Source organism: Nycticebus coucang, chromosome 11 (assembly GCF_027406575.1).
Source record: "Nycticebus coucang isolate mNycCou1 chromosome 11, mNycCou1.pri, whole genome shotgun sequence".
Taxonomy (NCBI): Eukaryota; Metazoa; Chordata; class Mammalia; order Primates; family Lorisidae; genus Nycticebus; species Nycticebus coucang.
The window spans coordinates 105,696,778-105,716,091 of record NC_069790.1 but is presented as its reverse complement, the minus strand read 5'-3'; the positions used below and the strand labels follow the sequence as shown (position 1 = coordinate 105,716,091).

Genomic DNA, 19,314 nt, shown 5'->3' with positions numbered 1-19,314 from the left:
GTGGGGTGTGTAAATTTCCTGCTGTGAGCACAAAAAATGGCTAGTGTATCTTGTTCCCACAGACAACCCCATATTCCTTACTGCAGGTGAGGGCTGGGGAGGGGTTGCTGGAGGGGCTGAGCCCTCTCCCAGCTTGCTGTGTGACTCTGGGCACACTGAGCACTTCTCTGGGCTTCAGCTTACACACCAGTCGTAGGAGGGAAAGGGCAGCAGGAGACTGTCAGGAGACTATCGCGCCAGATACTCCCGGAGGGCTTTCCAGGCCCAAGGTTTTAGGATCCAACAGAAAGTCCAGGCTGCCAGCCCCTACTGACTGCAGGAAACCAGGGAGGGAAGTCATCGCTCCTTTCTGGGTCCCTCTGGCTCTGCGTGGTAAGATGGAGATGTTCTGCCTTGACTGGGAAGAAGTTCTCAGTGATGACATGCTGGAACCTTCAGGATCCACTCCGGGAGGAAAAACAGATAAATAGAAGCCATCATCCTGCCCACGTTCCTTTGAACATAGAATGTCACATTCAGTCCACCTCTTATAAGGGAGAAATAGAGTCCAGATGCCTACAATTCAGGAATGTTCTAGAAAAGACAAGCCAGGCTGCCAGAAAAGGGGAGCACAAGGAGATACACTGAGCAGTGGCTACGATTCAGTTAGCAGTGCAGAGTCTCCCCACAGCTTGTGAGGTGACAACCTAAACAGGTAGGATTTTCATTCCACACAGTGGAGACAATACTTGTAAATCACCTAAGCAGTAAGAAAGAATGAAAACAGAAAAAAAAGTTTTAAAGATAGAAAATGTAAAGAGAACAATTGTGGGTCATGAATGTAATTTTTTATTGTTGCAGTTTTTGGCCAGGGCTTGGTTTGAACCCACCACCTCCTGTACATGGGGCCAGCGGCCTACTCCTTTAAGCCACAGGCACTGCCCCATGAATGTCAATTTGACTTTTTGGAAGATGCCAATCTCTGAGGAAGAAGCCACGTCCCAAGCCTGTGTGTCCCTTGAGGGAGTGACACACCTCGCCCACCACGCACTGTGCATTCATTGACCTTTCTCGTTCCCAGGCTCGAAGCTGCCTTCTGGAGAGAAAGGTGGTCAGTCGCAGCCCTGGCTTCCAGGAGGCCTGTCTCCGGAAGGGCCCAGATTTCACACAAATAAGGCCCACTGGCAGAGGGCATTCAGAGGCCTCTATCTGTTCTTCCAGTGAGATCTCCAGAGAGATCCGGTTCACGGGAGTTTAGCCGGGGATGATCAGCCCGGCCCCCAGAAAGGCTGATTAGCCTTGCACCAAAGGGCTACCGACACAACACCACGGACCACGAGAGGCGGACTGGTAAAACCCAGCAGGTAACATCAGGTTCACCCAAAAGCCACCTGAGGAGACAAAATCCCCTAGGTCAGTAGAAAGACTGATCTGAAGCAGCAAAATCAGCAGTACTAACAGAGTTTGTAAAGACGTAACATGCTGACAGGAAGGTAAGGTAAAAACAGGAGAAAGGGAGTCAGAGGAGAAGCATTTGGTCCCGAGGAGACATAGAGAATGGAGCAAACCAGTTGCTAGCCACCAATACCCTCTCCGTGACAGGGACTGGTGCCCCATAGGTCTTCCTTCCGTCCCAGTGGAATGTTCTAGAACACCACTGAACAACAAAAATACAATACAAGCTCAAATGTGGGCCACACATGTCATTTAAAATTTCCTAGCAGTGGGCACATTAAAAAAAAAAACAGGTAAAATTAATTTTCATAATGTATTTTATCTACCCAACATGCTGCAAGTATAATCATGCTAACATGTATGTAAGTATAAAAATTATTGATGAGCTATTTTAAATTCTTTTTCTCATACTAAATCTTTGAACCCCGAGGTGTATTTCACACTTGCAGCACATCTCCATTTGGACCATCTGCATCTCCGGTGCTCAGCAGGTGGCCCGTGGCGACCATGTTGGACAGCCCAGTTCTAGACTGTTCAGTGCTGCATTACCGCACAATGCTTGGTGACTCTCCTCCTTGGGGGCCCTCAGTTGAGGTTTTGCCCGTGTCCCTCTCTTGCCACAGCACATTTGCATCTTCCAGGGACATTCAACCTACAGCATGGTGCAGTGTGCCCACTGGCCTCACTTCTTTGGAGTTCGCAGGCTATAAGCTCCGGCTGTTGCATGGTCCCGCTCAGCCCAACTGAATGCGGGTTCTCAGCTGTGAGGGCCTGGTTCTGAGCCAAGCTAGCGCTCGCTCGGCAGGCTCGTTTGACATACTTGTGCCTTCTCCTTCCACGCTCTGGGCTCACCACCATCACGGCAGGACCCTGGCACCTGGGCAATGGTCAAAATACTCAATGACTGCTCACGGGGAGGACCAACCAGTCAGAGTGGTTGCTGTAGAAGCAGGTTCTGGGAGGCTATCACCTGTGCCAGGTCATACTGATGGGGGGAAAGCAGTGGTGGGATAGCAGCTAGCCACCAATCACACGGAGGCATTTCAGTATTAACAGCTGGCGAGGCCTTAACCACCTAGCACCATCCCTGCCTGTGCCACACAGGAACCTCCCTTGAGGCATTCGGTGTGCACTGTGTTCCTGCCCACATGTGGCTTACCACTGCCCTGGGGGGTCCAGATATCCCTACCTGCCCGCCATCCCCAGAGCTCAGCCTGTAGCCTGGGATCTCCTGAGGTAGCTGGCCTCTCTCCTCCAGCCCCTGATCCCACCCCATCCACCAGTGAGTGTTGCCTCCTGTCCCCATCCCTGGCACGGTGAGTCTCCACACTGCCAGGCAGACTGCTATTAAAACATCAGCAGCGTGGCCTCCACAAAGGTCAGCCGTCCAGGGAGCTCCTGGCAGCTGCTTGTTTGTTTACTGGAACGTTATCTGGGCCGGGCTGTTTGTTTACATCCGTTGAAGGATTGAACAATAAATATCGTCTCCCAGTAGCAGACAGATCCTTACACTACAGCGTTCTGGCTGCCGTCTTGCTTGGAGCAATCTCCCTACTGAGCAAACAGTGCTATTCATCTCTGAAGACGCGGCTACTCCACATTCCCCCTTCCCTCTCTCCCCTCACATCCTCCTCAAACTTCCGGGCCAAGGCCCACACTTGGGAGATTTCTGGGCTGGGCCCACATATAAGAAGGTGGGGTGGGGGTCTAGTTTGGCAGGCAGGGAAATGGAGCTGGACCTAGAGACTGGGGGAGCACATCACAACTGGAGGCAGACGTCTCAGAGCCACTCTGAATTCTCCACCTAGGCCCTTGGACCTCAAACACATTGACACGGGGCAAACCAGCTGGTAGCTGGTATGGGAATATAGTAGAACCTCTGTGAGCTGACCATCCAAGGGACTGTAACAGATGGGTCAGCATAGGGAAGCAGCCAACACGTGGTGCATGTCTGGTCTGTGAACCTTAGGTCAACTTTAGGAGGTGGTCAGTGTAGGGAGGTGGTCATCTATGAAGGTTCTACTGTATCTGGTCAGGCCTCCCTCACAGGGCCAGGGATGATGGCATTTGTGGATAGACCACCCTGTATTTGATCTGTACCAGAGCTGGAGACAGGCCTTGAGGTGCCCAGAACCTGTGAAATAGAAACCTCGTAGGGGCAGACAGGGACAGATGGGATGCCACCACTAGGGAGGGAAGAGATCCAGGTTTGGCTCCTCTCGGAAGCTTTGAGCACTTGATTTCAGCTCTCCTAGCTGTCCTGTTCTCCGTCCTGGCCTTGGAATCTAAGGTGTGAAGTCTATTCAATTGGCCCCCAAAGGCTGTAAATAAATATCTCTGGTCACTGTCACTCAAGGATTTTTCAGGCTGAAGAGCAGGTTTAAGGAAGAATTACTCACAGAGTGCCAGAATCAGGTGCATAGAAGGGACTCATTTGTTGAATGAATGAATGATCTGAGCACTCAATTCTGGGTCTGAGTGACCCTAGTTGGAGCCATGAGACACACACACACCCTAACACACACACACATGTCCACTAGGATGAACTTGCACACCCCCATGTATCCATCTGCTCTCTGTCTGGCCCCAAAGATGGGCTCAAATACAGCATCTATAACTTTCCTTTTCTAATTCTATGAAAAGTGATGGAGGAGAGGTGATTTAACTCCTATTGGGACAAAGAGGAGCTGGGAGAGTGGGGCAGGTTGGCATGGAGACAGACAGAAATATGGGCCCAAGGCCTGAGCGTCTTGGCAACTGTCTGGTTATGGGGTTAGCGTCTTGGGACAGGGGGCCCTTCCTCTCCATATCCCTGTGAGAAAACTGCCTCAGCTGTAGGTAGTGCCCTGAAGACCTCTAAGTCCCCATCAGTCTCCGAGGGGCTGCGAGTCCATCCCCCTGCCAAGGCGGAGGGGGTAGCGGCCTCTTGCCCCATGCTGTCACTTCCTGCCAGCAATCCCTACAGCCCCCACCAAGGACACCTGAGAACAAAACAGACTCATCGTGACACCTTGCGTCATCCCCAGGGCTTGTGTTTTAAATTCATTCCATTCCTTCTCCCTGGATTTCTAATCCCCTTTCTTTGTTCTGCCTTTGCTCATTTCTGTAGCACCTGTCACCTTCCAACACACTATGTCATGTGTCCATTTATTATGGCCATTGTCTGCCCCTCTTGCTAGAACAGAAACCTACCTAACAGGTACAATGAACACTATTCGGGTGATGGACACACTTAACAGCCATGATTCAAGCATTACGAAAGTGATTCGTATAACAAAAACATTTGTACCTCTTTGATAGTTTGAAATGTAAAAAATATGTAAATTCCATAAGAGCATAAATCTTTACCAAGAGCCGTATCTCAAACCCTTGAACCATGCCATAAAATAGGTGCTTAATAAGTCTCTCTTGATAAGAGAATGGACAAAAGTATACGAGAACACCCAAAGTTCTCACCGCACCTTCACTTGTGCTGAGTATGTAGACCTCCCCTACTTTACAGCCAGGGGTCAAACAGCTGGGAGGTTCTCACTGGGAGATCCGGTGGCTGGGGCAGAGCCAGAACTACCCTGCGGGACCCAAGAGGCCCGGGGTGCCCTGTCTCGCCAGTAGAGTGGACTCTACTTCAGGCCACCTCACATCCACGCCTACCTGCCTGGGGCTGCAGGGCTTGGAAGGCAGGTGTGGCCACCCCTTCTTATCCACGCTGCTTATATTGCCCCAGAATAGCACAAGGAAGGCACTTTGTTCTGATTTCCTGATTCCAGGCAGGAGAAAGAGGATGGGAAGGGAACTGCGGGAGTGTAAACAGTAATAATTAGACACCCTGTGTGTGCAGGAGCCTGCGCCGTGTTACCAAACACCACCAGACAGTCGGCCTCTTTTGGGTCTCCCATTACACTCTTTCACAAAGCCAAATAATGATTTCTAGGCTTCTGTGAGGATTCTTGCCCTGCAAAGTCCCAATCTAAGGTGTCCAGGACAAGGCCCCAGAGCCACCCTCTCCTGCTTGTGTGGTGACACGGAAAATAAGCTACAACTCCAGAAGAAAAAGATGCTGAAGAAATACCAAGGAAGGTCAAGGCTGCTGATACAAAGGAAGAGCCAGAAAGAGGCTCAAAGCAGCATATTCCTAATGCAGAATGTTCTCAAACAGCTTCTGTTGCAGATTTCCAAGACATTCATCCACAAGCACTGTGTGTCGAAATTCAGGGTTTGAGATCTTGGCAGGTTCAGCCTCTCGTGTTCCTGAGCCACTTCCAACCTCAGTTGGCCTTTTCCTGTGTCCCACTGGCCAGAAAGGGCAGACTGCTCTCAATTCTAGAAAAAAAAGCTACTTGGGAGGCTGAGGCAAGAGAATTGCTTAAGCCCAAGAGTTTGAGGTTGCTGTGATCTGTGATGCCCCGACACTCTACCGAGGGTGATATAACGAGACTACCTCAAAACAAACAAACAAACAAAAAAAGTCATCTGAATAGATGGTTAATTTGCCACCTGCCATGTACCAGAAACCATGCCATGAACTTTACATGCATCGGCTCCTCCTGATGCCTGGCAGATGGACCATGCTGACCTGTGTTACGGAAGACCAAAGTCCTGAGCTGGGGTGCATAGCAGCAGGCAAGTGATTAACCTGGGGCAAACAGTGGGAGTCCACTAAACTTGTCTAAGTGTCACTTTTCTCATACAAAAACCAGAAATAATAATAATAATAAGTGCTTTGTTGTTATTGTGTGAGTATGAGAATGTCCCAAGTGTATAAAATACTTAGTAACAGTTAAGTTTCAATAAATACTAGCAATTATGACTATTCATATGGATGGATTTCTACAGTTTTCAACCGTGCCAGCTGGGAGTACAACTCTGTGTGCTGTAGAAAGAGAGGTTAGACGATGTGGCCCGCAGACAAGGTCACCGTAGGGCCAGAAGGAGAGAAGAGGACCGATCATTCATTTCTGGGCTATCTGAAGTGGACAGAGGGCAGAGACACAGGCACAACAGAGTCAGTGCCGTGGACGGGTTGTGTGGATTGGCATTCTACGCGCATGGACCCAGAACCTTCCCACAATGGTCCTGAAGCTGCAGGAATTATCCAGGAAACTCTGAGTCTGGTAGGAAGTGACTCAGAAAGATGGCAACTTTGAGGAGGAAGATGAGAGCAGATTCATGCCCATGGCTTGATCAAGCCACAGGTAGAGAGCAAGAGCCACACGGTCAGCCCTCAGAGCCGTCGCCCGCTTGGGCTCTGCTGGAAGCCCGTCATTCTTTCTCCTCATGCTTCCATTGAGTTTTGCTTTAGCTACGAACCATTGCTGTCAACATCTTGAGGCCAGGTCTGAGGCAGAGAGCTTCACTCTGAGGCAGAGAGCCAAGCTCAACTCCTGAGTTCTCCTGTTACTGATGCCTGCAACCTCAGGCAGGACTTGTCAGATTTGCTAGCATCCTTGGCTTAAAGACACCAAGCTCAGAGGAGCTGTGAGGCTATCATCAGACTTCTGGTCCAGCCCTGGCAGACCCTAGCACTAAATGCACGTGCCTGTGACTTGTAGCTGCTGAATAGGGAGGTATCCACAGTTAGTCCGAAGATGATGAAATCTGTGAGGATGAGGATAACGTAGCAGGGCACAGCTGCCCTCCCATATCCCCCCAAACAGCTCCATGAACACCCATTGCTTAATAGCTGTTTAGTGAGTTAACGGATGGACACATGAGACCCAGTAACCATGAAGAAGGATCAGAAGGGTCCCAGTGTCCTCAGAGACTCCCTCCCAAGCTCACAACTCTTTGATGTCTTGTCCTTGAAGGACCACCCGTCCTCTTCCTAGCACCAAGGGCATCTGCAGCACCCAGCTTGTATGTTTCCCCCTGGGTCCCCTGCTCAGCCCCTAGGCCCGGTACTGCAATTTCCTTGACAAACAAATAACCGGAGAGCGTGAAAGCAGTCATAAACAATATGTGAATTCATTATGGAGTTTCAGCACAATTCTGTTTGTAGAACAGGTGGCGATCAGATTTAGACCTGAGCTGTAGTTTGCCAACGTGCAGCTCCTATGTTCAACCTTCTCTTTTATACAAGATTTGCTCATGCCAAGGGTTATACCTGTCAATAGACATTTAGGTTGTTTACGCTTTTTAATTTTTTTTTTTTTTGGTATTTTGAAAATGCTACTGTGACGTGTCTCCTAATTAAAATGTAATTAAATTTATTTAGGCCATGTCTTTAAAATTTTTATTCAGTTGCCCCAAATAATTTGGAAAAGCTATATATCTTCCCACACCCTTATGTTGTTATCTAATATTTTAATCAGAGTAAAGATTGCAAATTATATAATTTTTTAATAATTGCAAAGGATGTAAGTCCAGCATATTATAAATATTGATATATGAAGATAAAAAGATCACTTCCAAGTTGAGGATTTTTCTTAAGCATTTAGATGCTTCACCTTATTTCCTTTTTCTTCATCTTTTAATTTCATCTTATTAACCTCAGGGAATTTTGCCCTATGTATTATATTCTGATGCTTGAAGTTGTTTATGCTATCATGTTTTCCTGCACCAAAAATGTATATACATTGAAAATTTTACTTTTTATTTCCTATGATCATAAAGTTCTAAGAATCAGAAGTCCTGAATCAAGTCCTCATCAAAATTAATATTAATACTAAAGTGATTTTTAAACAGAAATACTAGTTTTTGTTGTTGTTGTTGTTGCAGTTTTTGGCCAGGGTGGGGTTTGAACCTGCCACCTCTGGGGCCAGTGCCCTACTCCTTGAGCCACAGGTGCCACCCCAGAAATATTACATTTTTGATAAACCATTAAACATCTGTAAAATTTCACTGGAAATGCATCTTTATGTTAGATAAATAGAGAGTATTTAAAAATTGGTTTAGGGCAGTACCTGTGGCTCAATGGGTAGGGCGCCAGCCCCATATACGGAGGGTGGTGGGTTCAAACCCAGCCCCGGCCAAACTGCAACAACAAAAAAGAAAATAGCCGGGCACTGTGGTAGATGCCTGTAGTCCCAGCAACTTTGGAGGCTGAGGCAAGAGAATCACCTAAGCCCAGGAGTTGGAGGTTGCTGAGCTGTGACGTCACAGCACTCTACTGAGGGTGACAAAGTGAGACTCTGTCTCAAAAAAAAAAAAAAAAAGAAGAAAAAGAAATAAAAATGGTTTATATATTCATGTGTGCTGTGAGAGTTAAGTCCAGTAGTCCTGGAACTAGTATGATTTATTTTCTCTCACTTATAATCCCAGCATTCTGGGAGGCCCAGGTGTGAGGATCACTTGGCATAGAAGTTCAAGAGCAGCCTGGCCAAATATTATAATAGTTAGATCCCACTCTACAAAAAGTTTTTTAAAAAGTAAAAATAATATGGCGGTGCCTGTGGCTCAGTGAGTAGGGTGCCGGCCCCATATGCCGAGGGTGGCGGGTTCAAACCCAGCCCCGGCCAAACCGCAACAAAAAAATATCTGGGCGTTGTGGCGGGCGCCTGTAGTCCCAGCTGCTCGGGAGGCTGAGGCAAGAGAATCACGTAAGCCCAAGAGTTAGAGGTTGCTGTGAGCTGTGTGACGCCCCGGCACTCTACCGAGGGCGGTACAGTGAGACTCTGTCTCTACAAAAAAAAAAAAGTAAAAATAATGATAATAAATACATTCGTTTGACACAGGCATGAAACGTAATGGTTAATAATGTTGTTTTGTGACTTTGGTTATGAGGAGCCAAGGAACAGCTTGTACTAGCTTTTTTGGGTGGTAATAATAAAATTCATGATTTGCACTCTCCCAGGTCTCTGCCGTGATTGCGTCATTGCAGATTATGTAGCAAGAAAACATAGATGTAGCCTGGAAGGCATAAGAAACGGTGTCTGAAATTCCATTTCGGACCTTTAGTTCCGAGGGATTTTATACATACATTAGTGGTTTCTAAAAATAGCCAAGAGTGGCACAACACTTACAAAGGGAGAGAAATTGGAGCTCAGGCCAGCCACTGCAGACCTTTTGTTGGAGATAGCCTTTGACTGTGATGTATATTCTTATGTTAATTCCCTTTTCATATTGTATCCTGTTCTTATAATAACCTGTAGATTTGTAAGCATTGCCATCTTGGATCCTGTGAGTCTTATTTAGTATTTGAGTCTCATCTAGCTATCGGTACCCAAGACTTTTTATGAATGTAAAGGTAGCTAGTGAGTGGAGGAAAAACTCTTTTACTTATACCAGATGAAAGAGCACACAGTACACGTGTATTATCTAGGACTAGGAACTAGCTGATGAGGTGGTCAGATAAACTTAGGGGGACATGGATATGGTACTGTAGAAGAAATAAAAATTAAACTCTGGTTAAAATTGGAGTGTATAATAAAAAAATGCATACAGTGAAGCCAGGTGTAGTGGCTCATGTTTGTAATCCCAGCAGAGTAGGAGGCTGAAGTGGGAGGATTGCTTGGGGCCAGAAGTTTGAGACAAGCCTGGACAACACAGAAAGACTCTATCTCTATAAAAAATTACAAAATTAGCTAGGTGTAGGGGCACACACCTGTAGGTAATTGGGAGACTGCCATGGGAACTCAGGACGTGGAGGCTGCAGTGAGCTATGATTGAACCACTGCATTCCAGCCCAAGAGAAAGAGTGAAACCAGTTCTCTAAGAAAAAAAAATCGTATGTTGGTATAATATCTGTCATCTGACTATATAATCAGCATAGATATAATCTCTGAATGGCAATTCCTCCCTCTAGTGGGTAAAATGAAAAAAATTAACTTGCAGATTTGGGGGTGTTCCCTCAGTATTGACATGTAAAATGTAAGCCTTCAGAGTTGCCTAACAAAACTTAAATAGTAAATTTGAAAAGACTAGGAATAGGGAAGACTAATAAGACACTATAGTTCTAATCATGAAGATATTGGATGCATGTGTATTCATAAACGTACTGTACTATGCTCAGGTGGTTAGTCAGGAAGGCTGATAGCTCATAGCAACTAACTGTTGGACAGAGAGAAAAACAATAAAACAGCCTCGCCTGTGCCCAATGTGGCTCAGACTCCTCAATTGATACAACAAGCTAGAGGTGACTGGTACTCTGTAATTCATCCGGCTGATTCATCTTTCTGAGGGAATATTTCCTCAGTCAGATCTAGACAATGCTGATCAATAATCTCTTGAATGAACATTGTAGGTTTGCTTTAAGTCAGGGGTCCTCAAACTTTTTAAACAGGGGGCCAGTTCACTGTCCCTCAGACCGTTGGAGGGCCGGACTATAGTTTTGAAAAAAAAAACTATGAACAAATTCCTATGCACACCGTACATAACTTGTTTTGAAGTAAAAAAACAAAACGGGAACAAATACAATCACACCACCTCATGTGGCCCGCCGGCCACAATTTGAGGTCCCCTGCTTTAACTCATATACTCAGTGTAAAGGAACTTGGCTGTATACTGAAGACACTTTTAATAACAGATAACGGAGATATGGCCTCACATCTCGTGAGAAATAATTATAGGGGGAGGTAGGCAAAATAATGTCTCCCACGGATATTCAAGGCCTAATCCCTGGCACCTGTGAATATGTTGGGTTACATGGTGAAGGAGAATTAAGGCTGCAGATAGACTTGAGGCTGTTAATCTTCTGGCCTTGAGATGAGAAGATTATCTTGGATCATTCAGGAGGGCTCAGTGTAATCATATGGATCCTTACAAGTGGAAAAGGGAGATAGAACAGAGTCAGAAGATGGTGCATGACTAGGACTCATGCCAACACTGTTGCCTTTGAAGATGGAGGAAGGGGGCCAGGAGCTTGGGAATGTAGGTGGGTGGCCTCCAGAAACTGGGAAAGGCAAAGGCCCAGAATCTCTCCTAGAGGAGCCTTCAGTAAAGAATGCAGCCCTTTTAGCTGAGGAGAACCATATTAGACGTGTGATCTGTAGAACTGTAAGATAACACATTTACAGTGTTGTTAGCTACTAAATTTACAGGAGTAGGATACTGATACATGACAAAATGATTATACTGTAATTATATCTGATGAATACTGTAATCATGTTCTGAGTACAGAGTACCACTGTTTGCTTAACATGGGAGACATAGATAATTATAGGCCAAGTACAATGGCTCATTCCTGAAATAACAGTGCTTTGGAAGGTTGAGGCAGGAGGATTGCTTGACGCCAGGAATTTGAGACCTCCCTAACAATATAGCAAGACCTGATATCCACAAGAAATGAGAAATAAGGAAATTAGCCTGTAGTCTCAGCTACAGGCTAACGAGGGAGGTTGAGGCAGGGAGGATGGCTTAAGCCCAGGAGTTGGAGGTTGCAGGGCGCTATGATGATGCAACTGCACTTCAGCCTGTGCAGCTGACCAAGACCCTGTCTCAAAACAAAACAAAACAAAAACAAAAACAAGAAATCACACCTGGAGTCACCCTGCATTGTAAGAAAGAAGCAGGAAGGATATTGCTTTTACTATTTCCCACGGGGACAGGCATGGCACTATCCAGTATCCCTTCCATCTGTCTGCAATACTCATTTTTAAACAAGAGTCTTGGGGCCTAAATTTCTACTCTAGGGTTTCTTTGGGGTCACTAGCACCATCATCCTTGGCAAACTAAGGCTGGAGAGGGCCACATTAAAAATTATCAGTGGAGGGCCGGGCACAGGGGCTCACGCCTGTACTCCTAGCACTCTGGGAGACCGAGACCAGTAGATTTCTTGAGCTCAGAGATTCCAGACAATCATGAGCCAGAGTGAGACCCTATCTCTAAAAACAGCCAGGTTTTTTGGCAGGCGCCTGTAGTCCAAGTTACTCAGGAGGCTGAGGCAAGAGAATCAATCACTTGAATCCAAGAGTTTGAGGTTTCTGTGAGCTATGATGCCACAGGACTCCACTGAGAGTGACAAAGTAGACTCCATCTCAAAAACAAAAAAATCTGGAGGCTGCCCTGCTACCCCCTCTCTTCTTTGTCCAACCAAGGAAGCTACCTTTGCCAAACTGACTTATGGGGCAAGAGAGGAAGGTAGTAAAACTCTAATCTTGAAGAAAATCCACATTCTCACACAAAGTGAGGCAGCATTGGTCATGACCCAGGAGTCCCCTTGGTAGTGTGTGCCATGACTTAGGTCCCACTGACAGCTTATCCACTATCATTGGGACCTATCTTGGATGCTCTCTGAGCCTCGGTTATTTTCTTTTTTTTTTTATTTATTTATTTTTATTAAACCATAGCTGTGTACATTAGTATGATCGTGGGGCACCATACACTTGGTTCATAGATCGTTTGACACATTTTCATCACATTAGTTAACATAGCTTTTGTAGCATTTTCTTAGTTATTTTGCTAAGACCTTTACATTCCACATTTACTAGGATTCACATATACCCTTGTAAGATGCACCACAGGTATAATCCCATTAATCCCCCTCCTTCCCCCTCCCTCCCCCCTCCTTCCCCTCCCTTTCCCCTTTCTCCCTATTCTTAGGTTATAACTGGGATATAGCTTTCATGTGAAGGTCCTACATTAGTTTCATAATAAGGGTGAGTACATTGGGCACTTTTTCTTCCATTCTTGAGACACTTTACTAAGAAAAATATGTTCCAGCTCCATCCATGTAAACATGAAAGAGTTAAAGTCTCCATCTTTCCTTAAGGCTGCATAATATTCCATGGTGTACATATACCACAATTTATTGATCCATTCGTGGATCGATGGGCACTTGGGCTTTTTCCATGACTTAGCAATTATGAATAGGGCTGCAATAAATATTCTGATACAAATATCTTTGTTATGGTGTGATTTTTGGTCTTCTGGGTATATGCCCAGTAGGGGGATTACAGGATTGAATGGCAGATCTATTTTTAGATCTCTAAGTGTTCTCCATATCTCTTTCCAAAAGGAATGTATTAATTTGCATTCCCACCAGCAGTGCAAAAGTGTTCCCTTTTCTCCACATCCACGCCAACATCTCTGGTCTTGGGATTTTGTGATATAGGCTAGTCTCACTGGAGTTAGATGATATCTCAAAGTAGTTTTGATTTGCATTTCTCTGATGATTAAAGATGATGAGCATTTTTTCAATGTCTGAAGGCCATGCGCCTGTCTTCTTCAGAGAAGTTTCTCTTCAAATCCCTTGCCCAGCCTGCGATGGGATCCCTTGTTCTTTTCTTGCTGATGCGTTTGAGTTCTCTGTGGATTCTGGTTATTAAATCTTTGTCGGAGACATAACCTGCAAATATCTTCTCCTGAAGCTGCTTCAAAAATACACTATTGGGACTTGATCAAACTAAAAAGCTTCTGCACAGCCAAGAACACAGTAAGTAAAGCAAGCAAACAGCCCTCAGAATGGGAGAAGCCTCGGTTATTTTCAAGGGTAAAATCATGCTGCTGTGATGTACCCCAGTAGAGAAGGGACTGCATACCAGAGTGGCTTGGGATGCTTTTTCAGCAGACATTCTTTTCTCTTTTGAAAAAAGCTTTGAAGTATTTCTGAAGCACTCACGACCCAATGATAAGTGATTGTGAAAGATCTAACCCATGATTTGAAGAACTGGCTCTGCAGTAATAGGAAGCTGTGGGAAAGCTCGGAAAATATGTGGGTATCTAAAGATTTAGTATAAAACAAACTTACAAGGTTGGAGGAGTGAATCTCATCTAGGCCCTTTCCTGGCCTAGAACGCCCCCAGCAATTTCAGGGGTGCTATGAAAACCTCATGCAGGAAGACCAAGTCCAGGTTGGGGCGGATTGTGTGTATGTTGTACTCCAACCAGCAGAGGGCAGCACATGCCTACATACCAGGCTTTCTAGAGCAGCAATTAAAACTTTCCCCTGAGGTAATGCATTCTGAGAAAAGGGAACAAAGTTTAACAAAATCTACTTGGGCATATAAAATTAAAAGGCATTTGGAACAAAATCTAGAACTCAAGCACAGGTCCAAAAGTAGACTGAGGCAATTTTCAGGCACCACAGAATTTTGTCTTTGAATTCTCACCATTTCCTGTCCTTCCTTCTCTTCCCAAAGTATGGATAGGGGACTGGTAGCATTGGCATCATCTAGGAGTTTGTCAGAAATGCAGAATTTCAGACCCTCCCTTGACCCACTGATTCAAACTTTGAAGCTTCACAAGATTCCCAGGTGATTCCTATTCACACTGAAATTTGTGCCATAATGTAGCCTCCCATTCCATATGTAAACATCCCACACAGAAACCTACCCTGCTCCCTGTGCCAACCTCACCCCCCACCAATGCACCCTACAAAACCACAGGTTTCAACCTTTGCAAAAGGAGAGCATCTAGGGTGGCCTCAGTTGGGCAGATCTTAGATATTCTCTGTAGGTGACTCAGTGACTTCATAATATTTTTCAACCACCCGGTGTAGCTGTCTTTCGGTAACAGCAAGGGATCACTGGGGCAAGACATGCTCCAAGGAGATTGCTAAGGGCTTAGAAAACGCAACCCTAAAAGATGCTACATTGAACTACAGGAGATTGGGAGGCCTCAGAAGAAGCCTCAGAAACCAGTTGTCTGTCACCTCCTGGCATCCTGTCTCTTGCCCCTCTTTCTCTCCTAAAGTGAGTCAAAGAAAACAGAACACCTCTCCCCAAGGCAGGACATAGAAATTATAATTATTTTCCCCTAAAGCCAACCTTAAAACTAGAAATATGGCTCTAAGATTTTCTCACCTTTCTGTGTAGGAGCAGGCCATAAAGAAATTCTTTGACCTGCTTTGTCTGATAGGAGGTCAAAATGCCTTCATTCCAAGGCTCATGCTGTATACTTTAGGAGGAAGGAATGCTACACGGAGAGGCCAAGAAGATTCTAAACAGACAGATTGTACTGGGCATGGCCCTCCCTCCCTGCTTCAGTCTATTAACATTATCTAAAGACATTTCTACACAGCTATTCATTCTTTATCAATCTCAGCATAAAAATAGAAAGTTTCCCTTAGGTCTTTGGGTTTTTGTTTTTGAAGGCACTTGGGCCACACTCAACCTTGATGAAATAGGAGAGTGATATCAGCAAGATGGATGTCTAGAGATGCTTGGTACTTGTGGCTCCTGACGCACATACATACACAAACAGACCAAGGCAATGAATAATCATCTACATTTTGGCAGGAGTGAGTAGGGAAGTAAGGAGGCACATGTGGTGATTAGAAGCCTAGGAGAACAGTGTGGAGGCACCTGGCCTCTGTAATCCAATGTTACCTACCAGATGAATAAGACCCAAAGGCAAGAGGAACACCACCATGCAGGAAACAGGGAAGCAGAAGAACACTATAAGCCCCCACAGCCACAACAAATGCCTACAGTCCTTACTAATGGAGGCTCCACAAACCTCACGGAGAGCTTCTGAGAAGTCACACAGTTTCATTGCTGCAGACTAGGAGCACAAGGTGTACACTCCCCATCCACTATACACCACAATGAGTCAAGTTGCAATATAGCACCATCTTGAAACCAGAGCCATCTCTGGAATGTGTCTTGCTGTGAGGTCCAGGAACCACAGCACTTTTCTAGCACAAGGGATCCAGCTTCAGGCAAACAGGCCCGTATGGATAGCTAAATGCTGCAGTGCCAGCTGCACAGAACCAGGGCCCAGGACTGGCTATTACTCTGATGCTGACAATAGAAAAACCACCTCTCATGCCACATACAGCCAGCTGGAGGAATAGTTTGGCAATCTTGCTCAGAGCAAACATACCCGTAAGCTGGTGAAACCACTATGCACTATCCTTGGAGTGGGATAGTTCCTTGAGAAACTGAGCAGCTAATATGCCCCAGGTTGGCAGTGCAACTATATCCCTATCCTCAGGACCCAAAAAACAGTCCAGTGGCACTTACCACTTCCCCTATAGACATGCTGCTGGCCATACCACCATGGCTACAAACTTTCTCAGCCGAGACCACCAAGACACTCAAAAAATGCTATCAGCATGGATTCCAGTTGAAGAAAGCACAGAAACTATATACTCCATGCACCAGAAAAATGAAGCCAAGGCACCCACTGAATCAATACTCAAAGATCCATTTACATGAGTAAGTCTTTCCCTATGAAAACTACTCCATAAAATTGGAAGAGATAACTGTTCCATCAAAGCCATAGAAATCAACATAGAGACACATCAAACATGAAAAAGCAAGTAAACATGACACCTCCAAGAGACAGGATGGCAGGATAAGGTGACCTCCAAATAAACACGATAATTCAGTCATGAGGAAATACATCAAATGCTGGAAAATGACTTCCAAATAGTAATCTTAATGAAATTCAGCAAGACACCAAAGAATACAGATAGACAGTTTAACCAGAAAAATAACTAATGGCATAAATGAGAAATTCAGCAAGGAGACAGATAACATTAAAAGGAACCAAACACAAATACTAGAGCTGTGCAATTAATTGAAGGAAATAAAAATACAACTGAGACCTTCAATGACAGACTAGACCAAGAAGAAGAATTTCCAAAGTTAAGCACACAGAGCAGACCAAAAGAAAGAAGAAAAAAGACCAAATAATGAAGAACTGTGTATGTTATGCAATGAAGTGAACATATATTTGCATGATCTTGAAGGAGAAGGGAAAGGGAAATGTGTACAAAAATACTTAATGAAATTATACCTGAAAATGAGGGAAGACAAATAAACATTGAGACCCAGAAAACGCAAAGAACTCTAAATGGATTGAAACTAAAGAGATCTATCCAAGGAACATTATAGTCAAGTTGTCAAAAGGCAAAGACAAAGAAAAAATTCTAATAAGAGCAAGAGAAAGGTTTCAAATCATTAAAGAATTTCCATTAGATTAACAGCATATTTCTCAGCAGAAACCATACAGGCCAGGAGAAAATGATATGATATATTTCAATAACTGAAAGGAAAAGAACTTCTGGTTAAGAATATTATACTTCAGAAATGAAGGAGACAAGGGTACATGTTAAATCTACTAAGGGTAGGATGTAAATATCTTAACACAATAACTAAGAAAATGCGGTGAAGGCTATGTTAACCAGTTTGATTAAAGTATTTCAAATTATATATAAAACCAGCACACTGTATCCCATAATTGCATTAATGTACAAAGCTATGATTTAATAAAAACAATTAAAAAAGAAGTGAAGGAGAAATAAGCTTTTTCACAGATAAGTAAAACTAAGAAAAATCATCATACTAGACTGGCATCACACACACACAAAAAGCACAAAGAAGTCTTATATCTGGAAGTGAAAAGGAAGATAAACACAATCACAAAAATACGTAAAATTATAAAATTCACTGGTTGCATTCATATACCAAGGAGAAAGAAAAAGAAGTCAAACTTTATCACAACATGAAACCATTTAACTATAAGAAATGAGACAGGAAATAAGAAACTTAAGACTATACAAAACAACCAGAAAACAATCAGTAAAATAACAGAAATAAGTCTGTACCAATCAATAATAACCCTGAATGTAAGCAGATTAAATTCTCCATTTTAAAGACATAGACTGGCTGACACATAAAAGAACAAGGCCCAAGTATATGCTGCCTACAACAAACTCACTTCACCTATAAAGATACACAAATGGAAAATAAAGTATTGGAGAAAGATATTCCACACAGTTAAAATTAAAGTGAGCTGGTGTCACTGTTATGTTAGACAAAACATACTTCCAGGGAAAAGAGTCGGAAGAAACAAAGAATAATATTATATAATAATAATGGGGTAAATTCAGCAAGAGAATACATGTATAACAGTTGTAAATATATATGCGCCTAACACTGGAACACACAGATATATAAAACAAATATTGTTAGACATAAATGTGGAGATATACCACAAAACAATAATAGAGGCTTCACGTTACTCTCAGCTTGACCAAATTATCTACGTGCAGTGCCCAACCATTATTTTCCTGTCTCACATTGGAAGAAAGAGTTGTCTTAGGCCACACATTGAAAACACAAACACCAACGAAAACTGATGAGCAAAAAAAAAAAAAAAAAGTCCGTTCATAATTTTCACAGTATCTGACACCACAAATAACTAAAACAGGCCTAAAAAAATAGCTGCATGCAGCCAGTGGGCCACAAATTGTACTCCCCTGAGACAAAAAGTCAGCAAAGAACATCAGATTTAAACTGAACTATAGACCAAATGGACCTAAGAGACATTTACAAAACATTTCATCTTACATCTACAGAGTACACGTTCTTTTCATCAGCGCATGAAATATTCTCCAACAAGGTGGTCATTGTAGCTTCCCAGGAGGCTGCTAATTGGTCAGAGTAGGTCCAGTATAAGAAGGTTGAACATAGAATTTCTTATTCTCTGAAAATTGACAGAAGTTAATAGAAAAATAGGAGACCAAAATCAAAACAATCATGTTTTTATTGCAAAATAAAGAGTAACTCATTCTTTCTCCTTTAAAGAATAAGCAAATCATCTTTGCAGCACATATTTTTATAATTATAGCATGTCTTTATATTCATATCACAAAAAGCATATGAACACAGCTTGCGGTAGAAATCACTCTATCTTCTTACTAATAGTGTGAAAATTGTATCAGTGTAACTAACATAGGCTCTTGCAAATTATTATACATATTTATATGTATCACTGATAATTAAAAATACTGAGGATCCTGAGAAGGTATAATATACACATTTGGGGACCCAGGTAAATTCTGGGGAGTCTCAGTGACCTCTTTGCATGGCGGACTACCCATGTCCTGGACAAGCCATTTCCAAACAAAGTCTTCTGACCCAGCTATAAAAAGGAAAAGAAGGCTGGGATGGACTGCTCTTTTCTTGTGCAAAATGTGGAGTGGACAGGGAATTTTCTTGCAGTAGAAGCAACTTGTGTTAGAGCTCAGGAATGCAAACATAATGGATTTTAAACGAA

General features: G+C 43.9%; 1 protein-coding gene across 1 annotated transcript in view; it reads right to left on the bottom strand.

Annotated features, from left to right (window-relative positions):
* The window catches only part of LOC128598383 (plexin-A4-like), a 79,298-nt gene extending 77,006 nt beyond the window's left edge, over positions 1 to 2,292 (bottom strand). The window contains exons 1-3 of the mRNA XM_053608726.1: positions 2,121 to 2,292; positions 1,314 to 1,370; positions 1,015 to 1,160 (exon numbers count right to left, since the gene is read on the bottom strand). Coding sequence (XP_053464701.1) covers positions 1,015 to 1,160; positions 1,314 to 1,370; positions 2,121 to 2,292 — 375 coding nt within the window. The remainder of the gene's footprint in view (positions 1 to 1,014; positions 1,161 to 1,313; positions 1,371 to 2,120) is intronic.
* Positions 2,293 to 19,314: the final 17,022 nt, after the last annotated feature.